This window comes from Balaenoptera acutorostrata, chromosome 3 (assembly GCF_949987535.1).
Source record: "Balaenoptera acutorostrata chromosome 3, mBalAcu1.1, whole genome shotgun sequence".
In the NCBI taxonomy this organism is placed as follows: domain Eukaryota; kingdom Metazoa; phylum Chordata; class Mammalia; order Artiodactyla; family Balaenopteridae; genus Balaenoptera; species Balaenoptera acutorostrata.
Genome location: NC_080066.1, coordinates 96296867 through 96318768, shown reverse-complemented (window position 1 = coordinate 96318768; position 21902 = coordinate 96296867). Strand labels below are relative to the sequence as shown.

Genomic DNA, 21902 nt, shown 5'->3' with positions numbered 1-21902 from the left:
ATTTTGTATCTGTATGAGACGATGGATGTTTATTAAACTTGTGATAATCATTTCATGATGTATGTAAGTCAGATCATTAGCTGTAAACCTTAAACTGATTCAGTGCTATATGTCAATTATATCTCAATAAAACTGAAAGAAAAAAAAAGGTGCTATGACAGTGCCCCAAGACCTCCTGCATGCCCAAGGAGTGGCTCAGGCCAAAACACTATAACTTACACCCTTTCAGTGCGGTTGAGGAACTACTGCAAGTACCCCTGCCAGGCCTGAAATACCCAAGAGCTGATTGTGCATAAATTGGGCACTTAATCAAAATAGATAAGTCAAGTGAGGAGGGTGACCTGTGCATATAGTCCTGGACTCAAGGTACAGCAAATTACCCATGTATTGCATACAGCATGGGCAATTGCATCCAGTATGTACCCATAGTGCATGAGCCTAATATCCATTGGCACTTGGCATTCCTGGTGAATCTCTGAGAATGTGGTCCCATGTTTCACTTTGTGGTTATGAAGGTTCAAGAGGAAACCTACTCTTTTTTTAAAAAAAACTACTATTATAGGAATTTTCAAACATATACAAAAATAGATAATAGTTTAATGAACTCCCCGTGTATCCATCACCAAACTTCAAAAATTATCAACTCTTTATTCTCTACATTTTCCTACCTCCCCACCCCTGTTATTTTGAAGCAAATCGCAGGCATCATCAATTTATCTGTATTTCAGTATGTACCCCTAAAAAGATGGGGACTCTTATTTTTTAAATATCCAAATACCATAATCATATCTTAAAATGATTAATTATTAAGTCAGTATTTATATTTCTCTGATTGTCTGCATTATTTTCCAATTGGTTAAGTTGCAACCCAAGTGAGGTCCAAACATTATAAACACTTGATATCTCTTTCTCAATTATCTTTTAAAGTATAAGGTCCCCTTCCATAACCCTCCCTTCCCCCCCGCTTCTCTCTCTCTCCCTCTCTCCCCCTCTCTCCCCTAACCCCCGCTTTTCATGAGGAAGCCAGATTTTTCCATACTCTGCTAAGTATGGATTTTGCCCATTGTGTATACCCAAACTTTCATTTTAACGTGTTCCTCTGTCCTTTGTATTTTCTGTAAATTGGCAGAGGCCTTATCAGATGAAGGGTTTTTTTTTTCAAGTTTACTTTATAGTTGTACTTTCATCAGGAGATAGTATCTGGTGATGATGTGATGATCAACCATTATTTAATGATCAACCATTATTACTAGATCATTTTCTAGATCTAGTAATTCATTAGGAGTTGTAAAGTAGTGATATCCTAATTTTCTTCTTTTTTTTTTCATTTATTGTCTAAATACTTCTATAAAAAGAAATATTCCTTTATCAAGTATTTGGCTCCTATATGAAAGGCAGTCAGCCATTTTCCCAAGGAGGCCTGATTTCTTTGAGAAGAAGTATAGAGCTTTGATTTTTCTTTATAAATTTAGCCTTAAAAATATTTTTTAAGAAAGAGAGTCAACATCAGTTATAATTGCTTTTAGCACATTTTTACACTTTCTGAGCACATCTGTTAGAAAGTTTGTTACAGAGAGAAATGAGATTAAAATCTCATTTGTTATTTCCTTTTAATTTGTCAACTGAAAGGGGAGAATGAGAGGAAACGCACATTTGTTAGATTACTTCAGCAGGCCCTGAGCTTTGGTACTTCTTTTTTTTTTTTTAATATTTATTTATTTTTATTTTTGGACGCGTTGGGTCTTCGTTGCTGCATGCGGGCTTTCTCTAGTTGCGGCAAGCGGGCTACTCTTCGTTGCGGTGCACGGGCTTCTCATTGCGGTGGCTTGTTGTAGAGCATGGGCTCTAGGCTCACGGGCTTCAGTAGTTGTGACATGTGAGCTTGGTAGTTGTGGCTCGAGGGCTCTAGAGCACAGGCTCAGTAGTTGTGGCACATGGGCTTAGTTGCTCCGTGGCATGTGGGATCTTCGCGGACCAGGGCTCGAACCCGCGGCCCCTGTATTGGAAGGTGGATTCTTAACCACTGGACCACCAGGGAAGTCCCGCTTTGGTACCTTTTTAAAAAACTTTTACTTTAATCTTAAGAGGTTGGTCAATATTGTGCCCATTTTATAGATGAGGAGACCAAAGCTTAGAGTGGTAAAATGACTTATTCCGTGCCACACTGCCTATAAATAATGTACAGTTGTGGCGTTTTGTTTGGTTTGGTTTTTATATGTAATGAGCCGACTTGGTTTTTCCAATACTGCATTAAGGACATCAGAAAGTCATTGGATTAGAGCTGTAAGACGGTTAAAAAATGTCCAAAAGACACTTAAGACATTTTAAAATAACCAAATTTTTACTGCTTTATTTTATGTATATCAGAAAAATTTGAGTTCAACCTGGGATACAAGTAAGGAACAGGGCTAGAGAATGAAAATAGAAAAGCATAATCTTGGAAACTGGCATCTTTTTTCTTTCTTTTAAGAGAGAGGTTTTTGGTAAGTTTGAATTTTCAGGTATTGATAGTTTTTAAAACAATGCATAGCCATTTTCCTTTCTCCTCAATTTTATTGAGGTATAATTGACAAATAATGCATAGTCATTTTCAAATCACTTTCAGTCCTATGAGTGGAACATCCACAGTTCCTCTAAACATCTGTGAGAAATTGACTTTGAGATCAGAGACTATTTCAAATTCCAACTAGTAGCTTACTAGGTGTATGAATTTAACAGTTTTCGAATTTTTCTTTGTAGAACTTTTTAAAATAGGCACTCTGAGACTTGAAACAGTTCTTGAACGTGGTTTGGTTCTCAAAATACCAGTTTTGAGGGACTGATTTTTTTTTTTTTCCAGTTTACTATAAACACATCACCTACTCCAGAAGACCTGATGTTAAGTCAATATGTTTACCGACCCAAGATACAGATTTATAAAGAAGATTGTGAAGCTCTTCGCCAGAAGATTGAAGAGTATGAAAGTTTTCTTTTTTGTGTGTGTTTTGTTGGATGGGTAAATTATCTGTGTGGCAAGGTTTTGATTAGAATAACACCAGCATAGGAAAAGTTGATAGCATTAATTGGCAGTGTGATATGGTATATGGGAAAGAGTTTCAGCTTTGTAGTCAGACAGATGGAAGTTCAATCCTGGCTACAACAGTAGCTGTGTAACCTTAAGTCATTTAACCTTCATTTCCACATCCATCAATTGAGGATAATAATACTTACTTAGTAGGTAGAAATGAGCAGTAGAAATAGTGTACATAAAAAGGTTGCATGCCATTCTTAGCAAAGAGTAGGTCCTTAATAAGCAATTATTAGATTATGATATCATAAATTGCAAAAGAACATCTTTAAAAGAAGATAATATCCTTTAGAGATTTATATATAGTGCCTAAAATCAAGATTGACTTTGGGTTTATAATTCTATCACATTTGCCCTTGATTTGCATTTATAAAAGAACAAGGTTTTCCTCAGACTATAGTCAGTGGTTTGGTATAAGTAGATGCTGCAGACTAATTTACAAATTAGGTATATCTAGATTTTCGCAGGTAAATCAAGACTTGCGACTCAAGACAATGTTTATATCATACTTATCTAGAACTGTCAAACTAAATTTGAACCAATCTAAGAAATAGAAAAGAAATGAAATAATCTTTTAAGAATCGTGTAGTTTTAAAACTTTTGGTGATGAGCACACTGTAGAGTACATAGATGTCAAAATATAATTTACACATAAAATTTATATAATGTTATAAACTAGTTACCTCAATAAGTAAAAATAATTAAAGGGAATTATGTAGTTTTAAAACTAGAAGTTTAAGATGCTGTTAAATTATAGTACTGCAGATTTGCCTGATTTCTGGCTCGTTCATTCAAGAAATATGTATCAAGCACCTACTATGTGCCAGGCACTGTACTAAGTCCTAGGGTTCATCACTGAACAAGACAAGTTTCTTATCTTCATGTTGTTTAAAAGAGTTGGGTGTCTCAGGATTTGTCTGAGAATGTTTTGTTTTGAATGAAGTAGGCAGATCTTGTATACAATGAAAAGTCTGTTTAGATGTGCTCTACTGTTTGATTTTGCACCTATGTGCCTGTATATATTATCTTCTAACTCTGATAAAAATGTATTTCCTCTACTTATTAACAAGAAACTAATATATGACTTTGCTGCTTTTATTAATGGTATTCTATAAAGGTGAGATAAGACCGAACTGAATTGGAAACCTTTACTTAAAATAATAGCTACGGGGCTTCCCTGGTGGCGCAGTGGTTAAGAATCTGCCTGCCAATGCAAGGGACACGGGTTCGAGCCCAGGCCCGGGAAGATTCCACATGCCGCGGAGCAACTAAGCCCGTGCAGCACAACTATGGAAGCCCACGTGCCACAACTACTGAAGCCTGCACGCCTAGAGCCCATGCTCCGCCACAAGAGAAGCCACGACAATAAGAAGCCTGCACACCGCAACGAAGAGTAGCCCACGCTCACCGCAACTAGAGAAAGCCCGCGCACAGCAACGAAGACCCAATACAGCCATAAATAAATAAATAAATAACAAAAAATAATAACTACAACTTCACAACAATAATGCATTCACAAGCTTTAAGGATTCTCTATAAGTGACATATTTTCATTTTGGAACAAGTTGATGCATTGAGATGAGAAATCTATTTGGGAGGGAATTTTTTTTTTTTTTTTATACATGTCAGTGAGATATTTCCTTTTCTTTTATTTATTTATTATTTTTTCTTTTTGGCTGTGTTGGGTCTTCGTTTCTGTGCGAGGGCTTTCTATAGTTGCGGCAAGCGGGGGCCACTCTTCATCGCGATGCGCGGGCCTCTCACTATCGCGGCCTCTCTTGCTGCGGAGCACAGGCTGCAGACGCGCAGGCTCAGTAGTTGTGGCTCACGGGCCTAGTTGCTCCGCAGCATGTGGGATCTTCCCAGACCAGGGCTTGAACCCGTGTCCCCTACATTGGCAGGCAGATTCTCAACCGCTGCGCCACCAGGGAAGCCCTGGGACGGAAGTTTTTTTGAATCATAACATTCTTGAACTGTTCAACAAGTGTTGAAATAATCAGGCTGGCCGCTGTTCCTGAGTGAATTCCGCTCTTTATGTAGAAAAGAACTAGGAAAAATTAAGTATGCCTGTAGATCTGAGCTGATTCATTCTAGCTGACTTCTGAACTCCGTGCTAATTAACTTTTCTATATTTTAGATTAAAGCTTTCTGCACTGAACCAAGATAAACTGTTCACTGATGTAAATAGGAACCTATGGGAAAAAGTGAGACACTACTCTGATGAGGAGGTACTTTTGTCTCATTTTCTGAATGGGAATCAGTATAGACATTTTGAAAAATGTTTATTGTGAAATTAGTACCTGTTACTTGATAATTAGTGATGAGTTCTTTAAAATTTACTTCTCAGATATAATATGTAAACAAGATTTTATTATACATGAATGATTATTAATATATAATCTTTTCAAACCTTAAGTGATCAATTTAATATATGAAATATATTTGAAATTTATTTAGAGTTCCCTCCTTGTTTGCTTTTCACTTAGATTAAGATGGGGAAGAGATTTACTTTAATTAATTAAATAATAAGCAACTCATTTTATATTTGCCCTAATTAAAGAATTTTATTAACTAAGAGCTGGTCGTTTTCTAATTTGTAATATAAGTGAATTAAAAGTAGGAATCAAAATTGAAATCTTTAGTTCTGGACTTAAACTATTAAATGGTATTAAATTTGCAAATGAGAAGCCTTAGGAATCAGAGTCTAGGATGGGCAAAGCTTAGCAGGTAGCAGCTGAACCAGCCTTCCCAGACTATTTGCCTTCTCTAACTCATTTGTTTGAGTGCAGTGTAATCTTTGACTTTCCCTTACAGCTGAAGGCCTTTGGAATTTACCTGAACAAAATAAAATCGCGTTTTACCAAGATGACTAAAGTCTTCACTCACCAAGGAAAAGTGTCCCTGTACAGCAAGCTGGTACAGTCGGCTCAGGTAATTTGAGACAGTTAAGAGCTTAGAAAGATCTATTAAAATTACTTTATAGTGGTTATGGAATACGAAGCATGTTCCTTAGGAGACATGTGAATGAGAGCTGAGCAAAAACTTAAAATTGTTCATAAGAGGTGGGGTTCAATTTATTGAAAGTAGTAAATCCTGGCATCTTGAGTAATTCTAGAATATATTTACTAATATGTGCCTATGTGTCATCTCAAATTTGTTATTCATTATACATACTGAAATAAAACAATACAGGATTCTGATCTTCCATTGCTAAGGACTGTGCTGTAGTATTGTCTTCCTCATAGTCCATACTCAGCTGTGTTTGTGTGTGCATGTGTTTAAAGTAGCATTTCCCAAAATGATCATCCTTTAAGAAAGGTCTTGCATAAAAAAACTTTCCATTGACAAATAAGTCTGGGAAATGTTACATGCAGTGTCCCCCTTTTGGAGGAATATAATAACTAGCATATTAAAGTCTAAGGTCAGAAATATATATATATATATATTTTTTTAGTCTAAAAAGAAAAAAGTGCTATAATTCTATTTGACCAGTGTTTCCCAAATTTATTTGACCATAGAACATTTTTCATGAACTCTTTTTTTTTTTTTTTTTTAATTTATTTATTTATTTATTTTTGGCTGTGTTGGGTCTTCGTTTCTGTGCGAGGGCTTTCTCTAGCTGAGGCAAGCGGGGGCCCCTCTTCATCGCGGTGCGCGGGCCTCTCTCTATCGCGGCCTCTGTTGTTGCGGAGCACAGGCTCCAGACGCGCAGGCTCAGTAATTGTGGCGCACGAGCTTAGTTGCTCCACGGCATGTGGGATCTTCCCGGACCAGGGCTCGAACCCGTGTCCCCTGCATTGGCAAGCAGACTCTCAACCACTGCGCCACCAGGGAAGCCCCCATGAACTCTTTTTAAGTAATATATATTAACATCTTTTATTACATGGAAATGCTAAAATAAAGTACAAAATATGAACTTATATTAATCTGTTATGTATGCTTTAAAAAAAAATTTTTAAGACCAGACTTGAAGTTTTGATCTTTGTTTTAAGATTTGCCTGTTCATGACTTAGACACAGCAGTTATGTTAGCAGTTTGAACCATTTATAATGTTATAATGTTTTGTTTGAGTTTTAACTTGACAGTCTATGATATTGTGTGTTTAGAACAAGAGGGAGAAGCTTCAGACAAGGATAGATGAGATGGACAGCATACTTCAGAAGATTGATAACTGTCTCACTGAGGTGGAAATAGGTAAAGTATCTTGAATACTTTTCCAAAAGAAAATTTAGTTGTATCTAAATGCTTCCCTACAGTACACATTGCTGGTAGCACTATGCTGAAGCCTTGTATTAGCAGATTGAGACATTAAATTAGAGCAAATTAAAGCTCCTTTACTGTGGTCATTCATAACACAATCAACAAGAAATGCCCAAGATAATAAGTCTCTTTGGGAAGCTCTTCATAACCTAGACTGTGATATTGTGTTGTTGTTGTTGTTTTAATAAATGAATTTACCTCTGTTTGAAAATTATCTATCCTTTCAGTTTGATCTCTCATGATCCCGACTTGTTAGTATTATCTTGAAACTACTCTCTCAAAGATCACAAAATTTCCCATAATCATCAAATTTGGTAGCTCTCAGTCCTTAGCCATCTAGATGTCTTTCATCATTTGACACAGCTGATTATTCTTTTCTTCCTGAAACTTTCTTTTCCCTGAACTCTATGATACTGCACTACCCTGACCCTATTCTTTTCTCCTAGCTGTTCCATTTAGCTCCTCTGTTGTCCCTTCTCTAACCTCTTGTGTAGGCATTTAGATTTTATCATCCACTCATTTCTGTATTCTTTCCCCTAATGCTTTCATCTTCCTTAACAATTATGTTATATGAATAATTCCCAAATTCAGTGAAATTCATCAAGCATTTGTTGAGCACCTACTACATGCCAGATACTGTGCTTAGCATCAGAAAAAAGATATACACAGATTTTTGCCTTTAAGTGGCTTATAATCATTTTGGGTGAGGGCATCTTTAGCCTCTTTCTCTTGAGTTCCAGACTTAATGTTTCCAGCGTCTTGCTGAACCTCTCGGCAAAAGTCCTTAAGCACCTCAAACATTATGTGAAAAAATGGAATTTATTGTCTTCCCTTTCCAAAATAAAATCTGAAAACTTGTTCTCTCTATAAACAAGTTCTCTTTCTCATCTCTAACGGCATCACCATTCTTATAAATTGTAAAAGGCTCGAAATTTTATTGTCTTTTAGTCTCTCTTATCAAGTCCTGTCATATCTGCTTCTTCAGTATCCCCTGTGTTCTTTCCCATTCCCATTAAGGCTGTCATTAATTCTGACATGTGCTATTTCAAGTCTTCTAACTAATCTTTCTACACTCTTAATTTCATTCTATCTCTTTCCTGTCCAACGTGCACATTGCTGCCAGATTAATGATTATGAAAGACAGTTTTCATTATGTTACTTCTCTGAAAACTTTTCTGCCTTTCCATTTATTACAACATAAAGTCCAAACTCCTGATCTTGACATTTAACAATCTCTACAATCATTTTCAGATATTCCTTTCTTATATGATTTTACTATTATTCCCTTATACATCCTAAATTCCAACCAAATTTTGTGATTTCTGTGCAGTCCTGCCACTTTGTCTTTGCCTAATGCATTCTCCCTCTATTTTTACCAAAGGACATGTTCTCTATCTTCCTTGAGCTACCATGGCTATTTTGTTAGTACCTCTTATATTACCTATCATACATACTTGTAATTATGGTTACTTTTGTATAGTTTATTTTCCTAAGTAAATGGGAAGCTCCATAGGGGCAAAGATCAGCTTTTATTTTTCTTCATATCCTTCAAAGTTCTTAGCACTATGCTTTGCACAGAATAAGTGCCTAATACATGTTTTCTGCATTGAATTGATAAGTATATGAATTTCATAGTCTTAAACTGTACCACCCCTTTGTTCATTATTTTGCTTTTTTACTTCATGAAAAAAAATAGAAGCTATTAGGGCCAGAACTTCTAAACTTTCTGCTACCAAACAAACCAAACTTTTATATATTTGTATCAATTCTTTCATCCTTCCTTTTCCCTAAGATCAATGTTTCCACCTAAACTTTGAATTGCAGCCCCTCTTGTCTTCTCAGGAATCTTATAGCACTGATTTTCCCTTATCTGTTGTGTATTCAACCTCTCTGCCTCCTCCAATGGATATGTTCACCTCTCTCTTATCTTTAAAAATACCAACAACCACACTCTTTTTCTAGGTACCACTGAATGGCTCCCTATTTCTTTCTTCATTATTCCTTGAGCAAATTACTGAGTACCTGTTATGTGCCTTGTATAGTGCTCGGTGCTAAGAATACTATGGTGATTAAAAACAAACTTTATGCCTTCATGGAGCTTTTTTTTTTTTTTCTTCGTTTATCAATACTTCCATTACTTTCTTCTTTTTTTTTAAAATATTTATTTATTTATTTGGCTGTGTCGGGTCTTAGTTGCGGCACACAGGATCTTTGTTGCAGCATGCAGGGTCTTTCGTTGCAGCGTGTGAGCTTCTCTCTAGTTATGGCGTGCAGGCTTAGTTGCCCCGCGGCATGTGGGATCTTAGTTCCCTGACCAGGGATCAAACCCACGTCCTCTGCATTGGAAGGCAGATTCTTAACCACTGGACCACCGGGGAAGTCCCCCATTACTTTCTTTTAATTCAAACATTTATACGCAAAGAAAGGTTTCCATGCTTTAATTTTTTAACATAATATACAGAACCACAATACTATTTCAGTTGCAAATCATGGGAGATCACATTCAAATATGCTTGGATTTGACAAGTTGCTATTACAATACTGAGAAAAGATTATAAGAATTAAATAGTTTTATGGTAACTGCTATGGAAGAGTGGTTCCATGGTGCTATAAGTTCCTGAAACAGAAATCTGACCTAGTCAGGTCAGGAGAGGCTTCCCTCTGAGGAAGTGGCATTTAAGTCAAGATCTGAAGAATAAGTAGGAGTTAAAGTGAGAAGGGAGGGGAGAGCCGACTATTCAATATGAATAGCACAGGCAGAAGCCCTTCTATGGGAAAGAATATACCAAGTACAAGGGTCTGAAATAAGGCCAATGTGACTAGAATAGAAAGAGCAAAAGGGAACACAGTCTGAGATGAAGCTGGAGATGTCAGTTTTAGGGGCCAGGCCAAGGAGGGCCTCTTAAGGAGTTTTGAGTTTTTCTAAGAACAGTGAATAGGCATTTGAAGAGTGTTAAGTACTGGCTGCAGTGTAGATACTGGATTTGAATAGATTAAGAGTAATTATAAGAAGTTAAGTAGTTATTGGACTGGTATGGTTAAGAAAGGACAATAGCTTATATTAAGGGAAGCTGGTGGTGGCAAAGGATAAAAGTGGATTCAGAAAATATTTTTGAGGTAAAAATCTAAATTTGGGTTTGGATGTGGGGAGAGAGAAGGCTTTTAAGGATGTTTCCAAGGTTTCAGAAACAAATTAAATTTAAAAATGTAAATTTGTGTATGTGCATCTGTATATGTGTATCTGTTCCTGCTTAGTCCATGGGGTTTCCTAACAATAACTTTAATATATGCAAATTATATATAAACAGTTTCCATCTCAGAGTGTCCCCTAAGAAGCTGCTATTGGAGATCATTGACATATGGCTCAAAGTTCACTTGTCTGCCACTAGAAGCAAGTCTTCGTATGAAATTATTATTATAGCTCAGTGCTTTTTTGGCAAGGAAAGGTGGGGAAAGATGAATGTGAAATATTCTTAACACTTCATTTGGGGACCATCTATTCTTTTCATCTCTGGTTGTTTATTTTTGACTGAGTTATTCTAATGCATGTTGTCTACTTTAGAAACTAAGAATTTGGAGGATGAACAGAAAGACAATCCTGTGGAAGAGTGGGATTCTGAAATGAAGGCTGCAGAGAAAGGTAAGTGAATTAATTAAGGAGATAAATGGGGAGAAAAAATCCCCTGTTCTGAGTTTATTTATTTATTTAGGTAAGATTAGTGAGATAGACTTTTCAATAAAACAGATGATTTTTGTACCAATATTTTAATGTGTACATTCTGATAGATTTGTTTTGTTTTTCTTTTCAAAGAACTGGAACAGCTGAAAACTGAAGAAGAAAAGCTTCAAAGGTTAGTCTTCTGTTTGAGTGTTAGAAAATATGCTAAACTTCACATGGCTAAGTGACTTCCTACCTCCAGAAACTGACAAGATTGAGGACATGAGTATTGACTAAGGCTGAGTCAGGGCTTCTACTGTATTTTGAACTTGACCTTGGAGGCCATCTTAGTCAATAGTATTTTCTAAGCATTTATTGTTTACAGAGCATTAATCCAAGGCAGTAGTTCTCAAGCTTGTAAAATATCAGGATCCTATTAAAGAAAATCTAGCATTAAACTGCTTTTATATGGCACTTAAATATAAATAAATATAAAATGAGGTATGTGTTTCTTATACTCTGGATCTTATTTAACTGTAAGACTAAAAGAAATCAAATACAAATAATGGCAAAACCAAAAAAATTCCAATTGAAAATGTAAATTTGACAGGTGATAATATCAATATTTGGCTAAAAATAAATTGATGCTAGCAAAATGACTAACAAATTATAAGTTCTATTTAGCTCTAATAAACTAAACAAAACCAAACGCAGGCACCGAAATTATGTCATGTCTCAGCTTTAAGGTGGGCATTCTTTTTTTTTTTTTTAAATCATTTATTTATCTATGGCCGCATTGGGTCTTTGTTGCTGCGTGCGGGCTTTATCTAGTTGCAGTGAGCGGGGGCTACTCTTTGTTGTGGTGTGCAGGCTTCTCATTGTGGTGGCTTCTCTTGTGGAGAGCGGGCTTCAGTCGTTGTGGAGAGCGGGCTCTAGAGTGCAGGCTCAATAGTCGTGGCACACGGGCTTAGTTGCTCCGAGGCATGTGGGATCTTCCTGGACCAGGGCTTGAATCCATGTCCCCTGCATTGGCAGGTGGATTCTTAACCACTGCGCCACCAGGGAAGTCCCAAGGTGGGCATTCTTACGATCTACATTATGCTTACATTTTTAACATCAAAATGAAAATGTAAATCTTAATAATAATCTTAAAGAACATGTGAACCCCTAAGAATATCTTCATGGATCCCAATTTGAGAGCCATTGATTTAGGCCTTTCTTAATTAGACCCAAACTTCTAGTTTAATGCTTATTAAAAAAAAAAAACAACAACTAAGAATGCAAAATGGATGTCATACACCTCACTGGGGAGCCATTTAGCACATGACTTTTTGTCATAAACTTTTAATGAAGTCTGAATTCTCTAACAGTGGCCTTATCTTTCTCTAAATACCTGGTTTGATTTGCAGAAATCTCTTAGAGCTGGAGGTACAGAAAAAGCAGACCCTTGCTCAAATAGACTTTGTGCAAAAACAAACAAATAGAACTGAAGAGCTACTGGATCATTTGAGGTAAGGAAAAGTAGGTGGCATTAATTTGTGTTTTATCCTGTACCTAAATGGTTGTCTAAATCCACTAGTGCAGTTGACATGTGTTTGTAATGTGTATCACTGTTTTTAACCTATAATACAATGCATTCTCAAAAAAAAGAGTTAATATATTCAACACTAAGCTGAAAGTATACAAGGTGGGAGAGCTATGGAATTATAATTTTAAAATATTTAATATTTTATATTGCCTAGACTTGGTTTTTCTCTGATATGCAACTCAAGATTGAGTCCATTCTTATTTCTTTTAAAAGCGTAAGTTTGTATATTCACAATATTGGAATTAAAATAATGATTGTCTCCCAAGCCAGTAGAAAACTCCAGCAGCTGCTTATGGTACTATTCAGCTGGTATAAGAAGTTAACTCTTTTCTTTTATCTCAAAAAGTGGTTTTTTTTGTCTTGTTTATTCTCTCTTCAGCTTGTCTGAATGGGATGTCATTGAGTGGAGTGATGATCAAGCTATATTCACCTTTCTTTATGACACAGTAGAACTCACCATCACCTTTGGAGAGCCACTAGGTGAGTAGCAAGAATAAGATAATTCCCCTGCACATAAATGTATGGCTAAACTTACTAAAGATTCATATCTCTATTTTAATATAATAACTATTGACATAATAAAAGCACTGCTGAAAATCTTAAAAGAGGCAATCACTTTAGTGATAATAGAATTTTATTTTATTAAATAAAAAATAAAATAAAAATTCAGCTAGTGAAAGTTGCCCTTTGTCAAATTACATTAGATAGAAATTTTGCCTATCCAAAATAATGGATCAACATGCTATTCACATCTGTTTACTCTGAGTTCCTTTTTTCCATCTGTCTTTTGTGATGGAGAATTTACTCTAATGGCTGATGATTCTTGACTGGTTGATTTTTGTATATAAGTTAACCTAAAAAGCTAACTGGAAATTCTGTGTGTATTGGTAGGTTTATCAAAGTAGGTAGACATCACTATATGGTAACTTAACAGAGTCCTAGCTATTTTGTTAAAATCTCCTGTCAGTATCTTTAGATCTTTTCTCTTGAAACAGATAGCTTCAGCATGGCCAACCCTGGGTGATCATGGCCAAATTGAAACTTAGGATCTTTATAATCTCCCAGCCTCCAAGCCCAATTCTCCTTAAAAGTTCCTGGGAATTCCCTGGCAGTCCAGTGGTTAGGACTCGGAGCTTTCACTACTATGCCCCGGGTTCAATCCCAGGTTGAGGAACTAAGATCCCGCAAGCCGCATGGTGTGGTCCCCCCAAAAAAGTTATTTTTCTAAGTGAATACCATCAACTTCTGTTCAGGTTCAAAATTAAAACTTAGGAATCACTCTATACTTCTTTCTTTATTTTTCTTTATTTTTGGCTGCGTTGGGTCTTCGTTGCTGCGCGCGGGCTTTCTCCAGTTGCGGCGAGTGGGGGCTACTCTTCGATGTGGTGCGTGGGCTTCTTATTGCATGCGGTGGCTTCTCTTGTTGCGGAGCACGGGCTCTAGGCGCGTGGGCTTCAGTAGTTGTGGCACGCAGGCTCAGTAGCTGTGGCTTGCGGGCTCTAGAGCGCAGGCTCAGTAGTTGTGGCGCATGGGCTTAGTTGCCCCGCGGCATGTGGGATCTTCCCGGACCAGGGCTCAAACCCTTGTCCCTTTCATTGGCAGGCGGATTCTTAACCACTGCACCACCAGGGAAGTCCCTATACCTCTTTCTTCCTCACCAGGCATATCTAAATCATGAACAAGACTTATTGATTTTAATTTAATATTCATCTGCTTTTTTGTGTCTCTTCTGTCAATAGTCATCCCTAATCTAAATGACTACAGTAACACTATAGGTGGTCTTTCTGGATCTTTTCCTTTTCCTCTCCAATTCTTTCTCCTTCCTGTAGCAATAGTGATTGTTGGGCTTCCCTGGTGGCGCAGTGGTTAGGAATCTGCCTGCCAATGCATGGGACACGGGTTCGGGCCCTGGTCCGGGAAGATCCCACATGCCGCAGAGCAACTAAGCCCGTGCGCCACAACTACTGAGCCTGCGCTCTAGAGCCCGTGAGCCACAACTACTGAAGCCCATGTGCCTAGAGCCCATGCTCCGCAACAAGAGAAGTCACCGCGATGAGATGCCTGTGTACCACAACAAAGAGTAGCCCCTGCTCGCCACAACTAGAGAAAGCCCACGTGCAGCAACAAAGACACAACACAGCAAAAAATAAAAATAAATAAAATAAAATTTAAAAAATAGTGATTGTTTAAAATTTTATCATGCACCTCCTACTCTTAGACTAATGATCAAAATACTAATATAGCCTGGAAGGCCCTGCATGAATTGAATTTTTCCTCCTTTTCCTGCCTCATTTTACACTGTTCTCTGCACGTCAGCCACAATGGATTTCTTTCATTTCCTTAAAAGATCATGGTCTTTCATGCTCAGTCATATTCCATTCTACCTCAGGACATTCATACTGATGTTTCTTATGCCTAGAAGCTCTTTCCCCTGTCTTAGTCCTTCTGGGCTGCCATTTTTAAAATACCATAAACTGAGTAGCTTATAAACAACTACTGGAGGCTGGAAGTCCAGTTCTGGAGGCTAGAAGTCCAAGATAAGGATGCCAGCAGAGTCAGGCAAGGGCCCTCTTCCAGGTTGCAGACTTTTCATTGTATCCTCACATGACTGAAGGCCTAGTTAGCTCTCCAGGGTCTCTGTTGTAAGAGCACTAATCCCATTTCTGAGGGCTCCACCCTCATGATCTAAGCAACTCCCAAAGGTCCCATCTCCTAACACTATCACACTGGGCATTAGGATTTCAGCCTATGAATTTCAGACCGTAGCACCTCCTCTTCACTAACTAAATGTCTACTAATAGTCCTTAAGAGCTCAGCTAAATTATCACTTTCTCAGGAAAGTTTTCCCTGACTCTCCTTTACTCATTCCCTCCACTACTTGCCCTCCTGGTATGTGTTATCATTGCTTCCTGCAGTTTTCTTAATTGAGCTTATTATAGTTTGTAGTTCTTGGTATGTTTATTAGTACAATTATCTGTGTGTCCCCCTGAGTTGTAAGCTTCTTTAGAGCATAGACTGATCATGTCTGTTTGTCTCACTATCATATCCACGGTGCCTAATACATAGAAAATAATCAACAAAGTGAAAAGAATCAGAGTTTGAGATACAGGAGATAACTCTGCTGTCTGGAAGAGCAATCAGCTCTCCTGGCTACCTAAAATTCATTACTATAATGCTGAAAGCATACATGATTTTCACTGTATTGTTACAAAGATAGTAGGTCTGGGGAGGTCATAGTCATTTTCTTTATATGGTTCCTGAAAATAATATTATCTTCACACAGAAGTTAGGGATCGAAGGAGGAGGCCCTGATAAATTACAAAAATGTTCCACACCTTAAATGTCATTTAAAGGCCTGCCAGTTAATATAGTTCAGCATTCTCATGGGAAACTTTGCATACACAGAGAATAATATGATTCAAGGATAAACCTTCAGCTGCCTATGAAAAAAACCTTGCTACCCAGAAAGAGGAGGAGTCTAAAGCACTGAGTTATATGTGGCTTTGAATCAGATAATAAAAAGAAGTACTATCCTTGTGTTGGTTTTTCCTAGTTGGTCTCCATTTCCTGGACAAGGCTTGTAGGAAGATTGTTGACCTGAATTTTCAATCTCTGTTAGATGGTAAGTTCAAAACATTTAAACCAACAAGACTTTGTTGGAAATTTACAAGTGTATATTGCTCCTTGAGAACTCTTTTACATACTAAATTAAATATAAACACCAACAATAATAATAATTTGTTCTTAGAAATGTGTATTAGACCTAAAACTGCTTGGGTATTGTTCCAAATATTGGGTGGGTTTTAAAAGAAATTTTTTAAAAAAGTTATTACTAGATCTTGAACAATGGTTAATAATAGCTATTTCCATAATTTACAAATTACCATTATGACTACTTACTCTGTATCAGGCATGTGTACTACTTACATCAACACTACTCCCCATTTTACAGTTAGGGAACTACAGCTCAAAAGAAGTAAATATTGTGTTTAGGATCACTCAGGTAGTAAGGAAAGCCAGAATTTAAACTCACAGTTATGTTACATTTAAGCCTATACTTTTAACTAAGTTCTAGTCTATATGTGATAAAGGCTTGAGTTTATATCAGAATGTCTTATGTTCACTATATATGTTGATTTATGTGTTTGAAAATAAAATGGAGAAGATACTTAGACACCTAGTAGTTTGAAGGTATTTCTAGTTAATATTTCTAGCTTGTGTTTATAAATATATATAAAATATATGAATAATAAGTAATACCCTGCTTTTGATTTTTTTTTCCCCTTCCTCAGAGGATAAAGCTCCTCCTTCCTCCCTTTTAGTTCATAACCTTATTTTCCAGTACATTGAGCAACAGCAATCCTGGAAGAAGAAATGTACAACACAGCATCAGGTACCCAAGGTAAATTCCCATTGAAGTATTTAAAGGAAAATTATGGGGCTTCCCTGGTGGCGCAGTGGTTGAGAATCTGCCTGCTAGTGCAGGGGACACGGGTTCGAGCCCTGGTCTGGGAAGATCCCACATGCCACGGAGCGGCTGGGCCTGTGAGCCACAATTACTGAGCCTGCGCGTCTGGAGCCTGTGCCCCGCAACGGGAGGGGCCGCGATAGTGAAAGGCCCGCGCACCGCGATGAAGAGCGGTCCCCGCACCGCGATGAAGAGTGGCCCCCACTTGCCGTAACCAGAGAAAGCCCTCGCACGAACCGAAGACCCAACACAGCCAAAAATAAATAAATAAATAAATAAAGTAGCTATTAAAAAAAAAAAAAATTAAAGGAAAATTATGTTAACTGTCCCAAACAGCAGAACTGAAATTTTGTATATGTAATAGTGTATCCTGAAATGATAAATATAGTAAAGTGTTTAACTTTGGGGGGTTCTTTATAAAAGAGCCACTAAACACTGAAATGTTTTCATACTCTCTTTTTTTTTTTTTTTTTTCCTATTTTTCCCAGATGCTTCAAGAAATCTCACTGGTAGTGAGCCATTGCAAACTTCTTGGAGAGGAGATTGAGTTTTTAAAGCGATGGGGACCAAATTATAACCTAATGAACATAGCTGTGAATAATACTGAGTAAGTGTGTTAGTTCCCTAGGGCTGCCATAACAAAGTACTACAAACTGGGTGGCTTAAACAACAGAAATTTATTGTCTCACAGCTCTGGAGGCTGAAAGTCTAAGATTGAGGTGTCAGCAGGGTCAGTTCCTTCTGATGGCTGTGAAAGAGAATCTTTTCCATGCCTCCCTCCTAACTTCTGGTGATTTGCTGGCAGTCTTTTGGCATTCCTTGGTTGTAAATATATAATCCCAATAGCTCCTTTCATTTTCACATGACATTCTTCCTGTGTGCATGTCTGTGTCCAAATGTTCCCTCTTGATTAGGACACCAGTCATTCTGGATTAGGGGCCCCCACCCTACTCCAGGAGGACCTCATCTTAATTAATTAAATCTGTAATGACTCTATTTACAAATTAGTTCATATTCTGATGTCCTGGGGATTAGGGCTTCAACACATGAATTTTTAGGGGACACAACTCAATCTATAACAGTAAGTAATTTGTTGAAAACTTATTAAAATAATTTATTTTATTAAGTTTCATGACTAACGAAAATACAACCATAATAACACTTTGTTGCAGTTGTTTTACTCTCTATTTGTTTGATAAGGACAAGAAATGATGTATACCAAAGTTTCTCATGCCAGTATAAAAGGAAAATGTATTTGTGTTTCATTCTATTTTTGTTTTGTATTTTTAATTGAGGATCTTGTCTTTTACAGATTGAGGCTTTTATTCTGCAGCTCAGCAGCATTTGCAAAGTTTGAGATAACTTTGTCTCTCTCAGCCCATTACCCATCTGTCCCATTACCTTTCTCTATTCAAAATCACCTTGGAAACATTGGGTGAGTAAAAGGCCAGCAGAAAAGGGCCCCCAACTACTTTTTTACCTTTGTTATATCTTTTGAAAAATCTCTCAAAGTGGTCAGAAAATGGATAGACCATAGTGAAAGCCAAATGTCACCTCTATCTGACTTCATTTTGAAGAATTTGTTCTTTTAAAGTCAGTGACCTTCATTGCTATCTCCAGTGGATGCTGGAGACAGCTGGTCTATTTTTTTATACTTGCTCCACTTTTTGAACACCCCTACCTAAACAGGAATCAAGAAGGATAAAAATCCTGCATAAGCTTAGCCCAGATCATATTTGAACAACTTTTATGGTGCAGTCGTAGTGCTTTTCTCAATTAGTCTGTGGAAACAGACCTAAAAATATTTCATTTCTACTGTATATTTTGTGACTTTTTTGACACACTGCTGACAGATTGTAAAGTGACAGAGTTTAGAATATGCCCACCTCAAATCCATCAGCAAACACCAACAGATATTTATAGCCAGAGAAAGCAGCTAAGTCAAGATACCTCACAATTATATACAGAATTGGTTCTTAGGCCTTATTTTTGGAATCTCAGTTTAAACTGGACAATCTAGTTATTTCCAGAAATACCTATTTGTGCTTCCTAGCAGACTCAGAAACTGTACTCAAAAATATGAATTCCACTGAAATTAAGACAAGTTTGCAGAAAAATTAAGTAACCTTTTGTTCTTTCCAGCCAAGATGAAATCGCTGCCATTCTATCTAAAGCACCACTGGAAGACAACTACCTAAAGAATGTAGTCAAGCAAATTTACCAAGTTCTGCTTCAGGACTGACTGCCCTTTCTACCAGTAGACCCATGGACTACAGTTGTAACAATCAAGCACAGTACACTAAATAACAATATTATGTCAGAGTCTCCATTGCTGTTTAATCTTCATCTTTAGGTCACAGAAGCCTAAAATTTCTTCTGATGATGTTATAGTTAATTTGTACGGTTTTTAAATTTCTAGAGTCAGGAATAATGAAAGGCCTCAAATAGCCTGCTGTCAAGTTACTCACCTTTCTACCAAAGGTTTAAGTAGTAGAACACTTAGGGAAAATTTCTCCTAACTAAAGTTGTGCTCTCCGCTTTAGTACAAGCCCTAAGGAGTAACTTTTAAGTATAAGAAGAGGTGTCACCACTGACAAAAACATTAGCCATTTTCCATATATTGGGCTATGATTTTTAGTTGCTGGCTTCTGCCTACCAGGTATTTCTGGGGTAGTCATGTCTATCTACCAACCACTCATCCTCCTTTTGCTCCATTCCAGAGATGTTATTAAGAGAAAGCAATAGCACTCAGCTATTGGAATGCTTGCCGTCTTTTCTCAAAGACCTTGCCTTTTAAATAGTGTCTATTAGTATTTTCCTAATAAATATAATTTTGTAGGGAAAGTTAATTCATTTTTGGTCCAATACATATATGTAAATATATTAATATTGTTCTTGTGTTTGTGAGGTAGTAAGGAGATGTATATAGAAATACAAAAAGATGTATAGACACCCTTCTGCCTGGGCAGTTTCTATCTTTCTGAAGGATGCTTTACAGCAAGATTCTCAGTCTCCTTTTATTTAATAACCAGCTTCAAACAATATCACACCCAAAATACAGGTTTGTCAAGTTTTGGCAATAGTAATGAACTTAATATAAGTATTGGTTTTTGAAGCCATACATTTCTCATACACAAAGATAAGCACGTCATTGATATTGAATGATCAGTATTATCTGTAAGATAGACAAATATGAAAAAACTTCACCCAATCTTTAGTCAAATCCTAATCATGATAATTTTTGTTTCTCTTATATTGAAGCCTAAACTAAAATATATTTGCATTTTTAAACTAGTTCGTCTTAATATTTTGCTTTATACTTTAGGATGGGGTTAAAGACCTATGGGTCCCACGAATGTTATCTGCCCTCTTGATTGGCTTTTACTTCGGAGCTACTTTGTCAAAAGAGCAACTGGTCTTTTAAGCTTCAAAAGTCAACATAAAACTCATTTGCCATAAAAATCAAGATGTAGATGTTCCCTATTTCTGTGAACTCCTTGAAAAACTTAAAGTCACCAATATGGTCTATTTCTCATGAAACTTAAATTAGTTTTCTTACTGGAGTTATTTCTTTTCTGTAAAGCTAAAAAATAGAAGTTTTGTTTTATGCATTTTGGTAACCTGGAATGACCAGTTCCCAGAATGATTTGGCTTGTAATGATGGTCTCTGCTTTCTTGGGCTTGGAGTACATAATTGTAATATTTACCTAGTTATTTGCTTTTGTATTTGTTCAAAGTATTGGTTATTTTTATAAAATTCTTTGGAAGTTTTTCCTCTACTGATTGGAAGCAGATTAGTTTTTGTGCTATTAAAATGAGCTTATTATATGAAATATTTTAAAAACAGTGTCTCTTCATGAAGTTGTTTTTTTTTTTAACCATGTATCCAATACATCTTTGACGATATGCCAACGAAAGCTCCATTTAGGAACACCCACCTATTTGAAAACTCAGATAAGATTAAAGTATGTCAGGACCTTAATGAAAGAACCAGGTACAAACCGTAGTTATCCTTATGTCTCTAAAGGACAGTAAAAGAAAACTATTTTGAAGTTCCTTAGGAAACTATCACTTCTTATGAGTTAATGGAGCGGTTCTCAAAGTATAGTCCCTAGACCAGCAGCAGCAGCCTCACCCCAAAGCTGCTGAATTAGAAATGCTAAGGGAGGGGACCAGCAATCTGGGTTGTTGGGGTTTTTTTACTTTCCTTTTTTCAAAACAACTTTATTGAAATATAATTTACATATGATTCATCATTTTTTTAAAATTAATTAATTAATTTTTATTTTTGGCTACGTTGAGTCTTCATTGCTGTGTGCGGGCTTTCTCTAGTGGCGGCGAGCAGGACCTACTCTTCGTTGCGGTGTGCAGGCTTCTCATTGCTATGACTTCTCTTGTTGCGGAGCACAGGCTCTAGGCACGCAGGCTTCAGTAGTTGTGGCACGTGGGCTCAGTAGTTGTGGCTCGCAGGTTCTAGAGCGCAGGCTCAGTAGTTGTGGTACATAGGCTTAGTTGCTCTACAGCATGTGGTATCTTCCTGGACCAGGGCTCGAACCCATGTCCCCTGTATTGGCAGGCGGATTCTTAACCACTGCGCCACTGGTGAAGTCCCTGACCCATCATTTAAAGTGCCCAAATGAATGGTTTTTAGTATATTCACAGATACGTGCAACCATCACAATTTTAGAAAATTTTAATCACCTCAATAAAGAAACCCCACTTTTCAACAAATGGTGCTGGGAAAATTGGATATCTACATACAAAAGAATGAAGTTGTACTCTTACACCATATGCAAAAATTAACTCAAAATGGATCAAAGATATAAATGTAAGAGCTAAAACTCTAAAACTTAGAAGAAAA

General features: G+C 37.0%; 1 protein-coding gene across 4 annotated transcripts in view; it reads left to right on the top strand.

Moving 5' to 3' along the window:
- KNL1 (kinetochore scaffold 1) overlaps positions 1–20875 on the top strand; it is a 66135-nt gene extending 45260 nt beyond the window's left edge. For all 4 annotated transcript variants that reach the window (XM_007180403.3, XM_057544177.1, XM_057544178.1 and 1 more), the window contains 13 exons: positions 2840–2955; positions 5205–5295; positions 5882–5998; positions 7174–7261; positions 10890–10967; positions 11139–11178; positions 12395–12496; positions 12953–13053; positions 16127–16195; positions 16866–16975; positions 17530–17648; positions 18354–18476; positions 19184–20875. In XM_007180403.3, coding sequence (XP_007180465.2) covers positions 2840–2955; positions 5205–5295; positions 5882–5998; positions 7174–7261; positions 10890–10967; positions 11139–11178; positions 12395–12496; positions 12953–13053; positions 16127–16195; positions 16866–16975; positions 17530–17648; positions 18354–18476; positions 19184–19283 — 1254 coding nt within the window. In that variant the 3' untranslated portion in view covers positions 19284–20875. The remainder of the gene's footprint in view (positions 1–2839; positions 2956–5204; positions 5296–5881; positions 5999–7173; positions 7262–10889; positions 10968–11138; positions 11179–12394; positions 12497–12952; positions 13054–16126; positions 16196–16865; positions 16976–17529; positions 17649–18353; positions 18477–19183) is intronic.
- The last annotated feature ends 1027 nt before the right edge of the window (positions 20876–21902 follow it).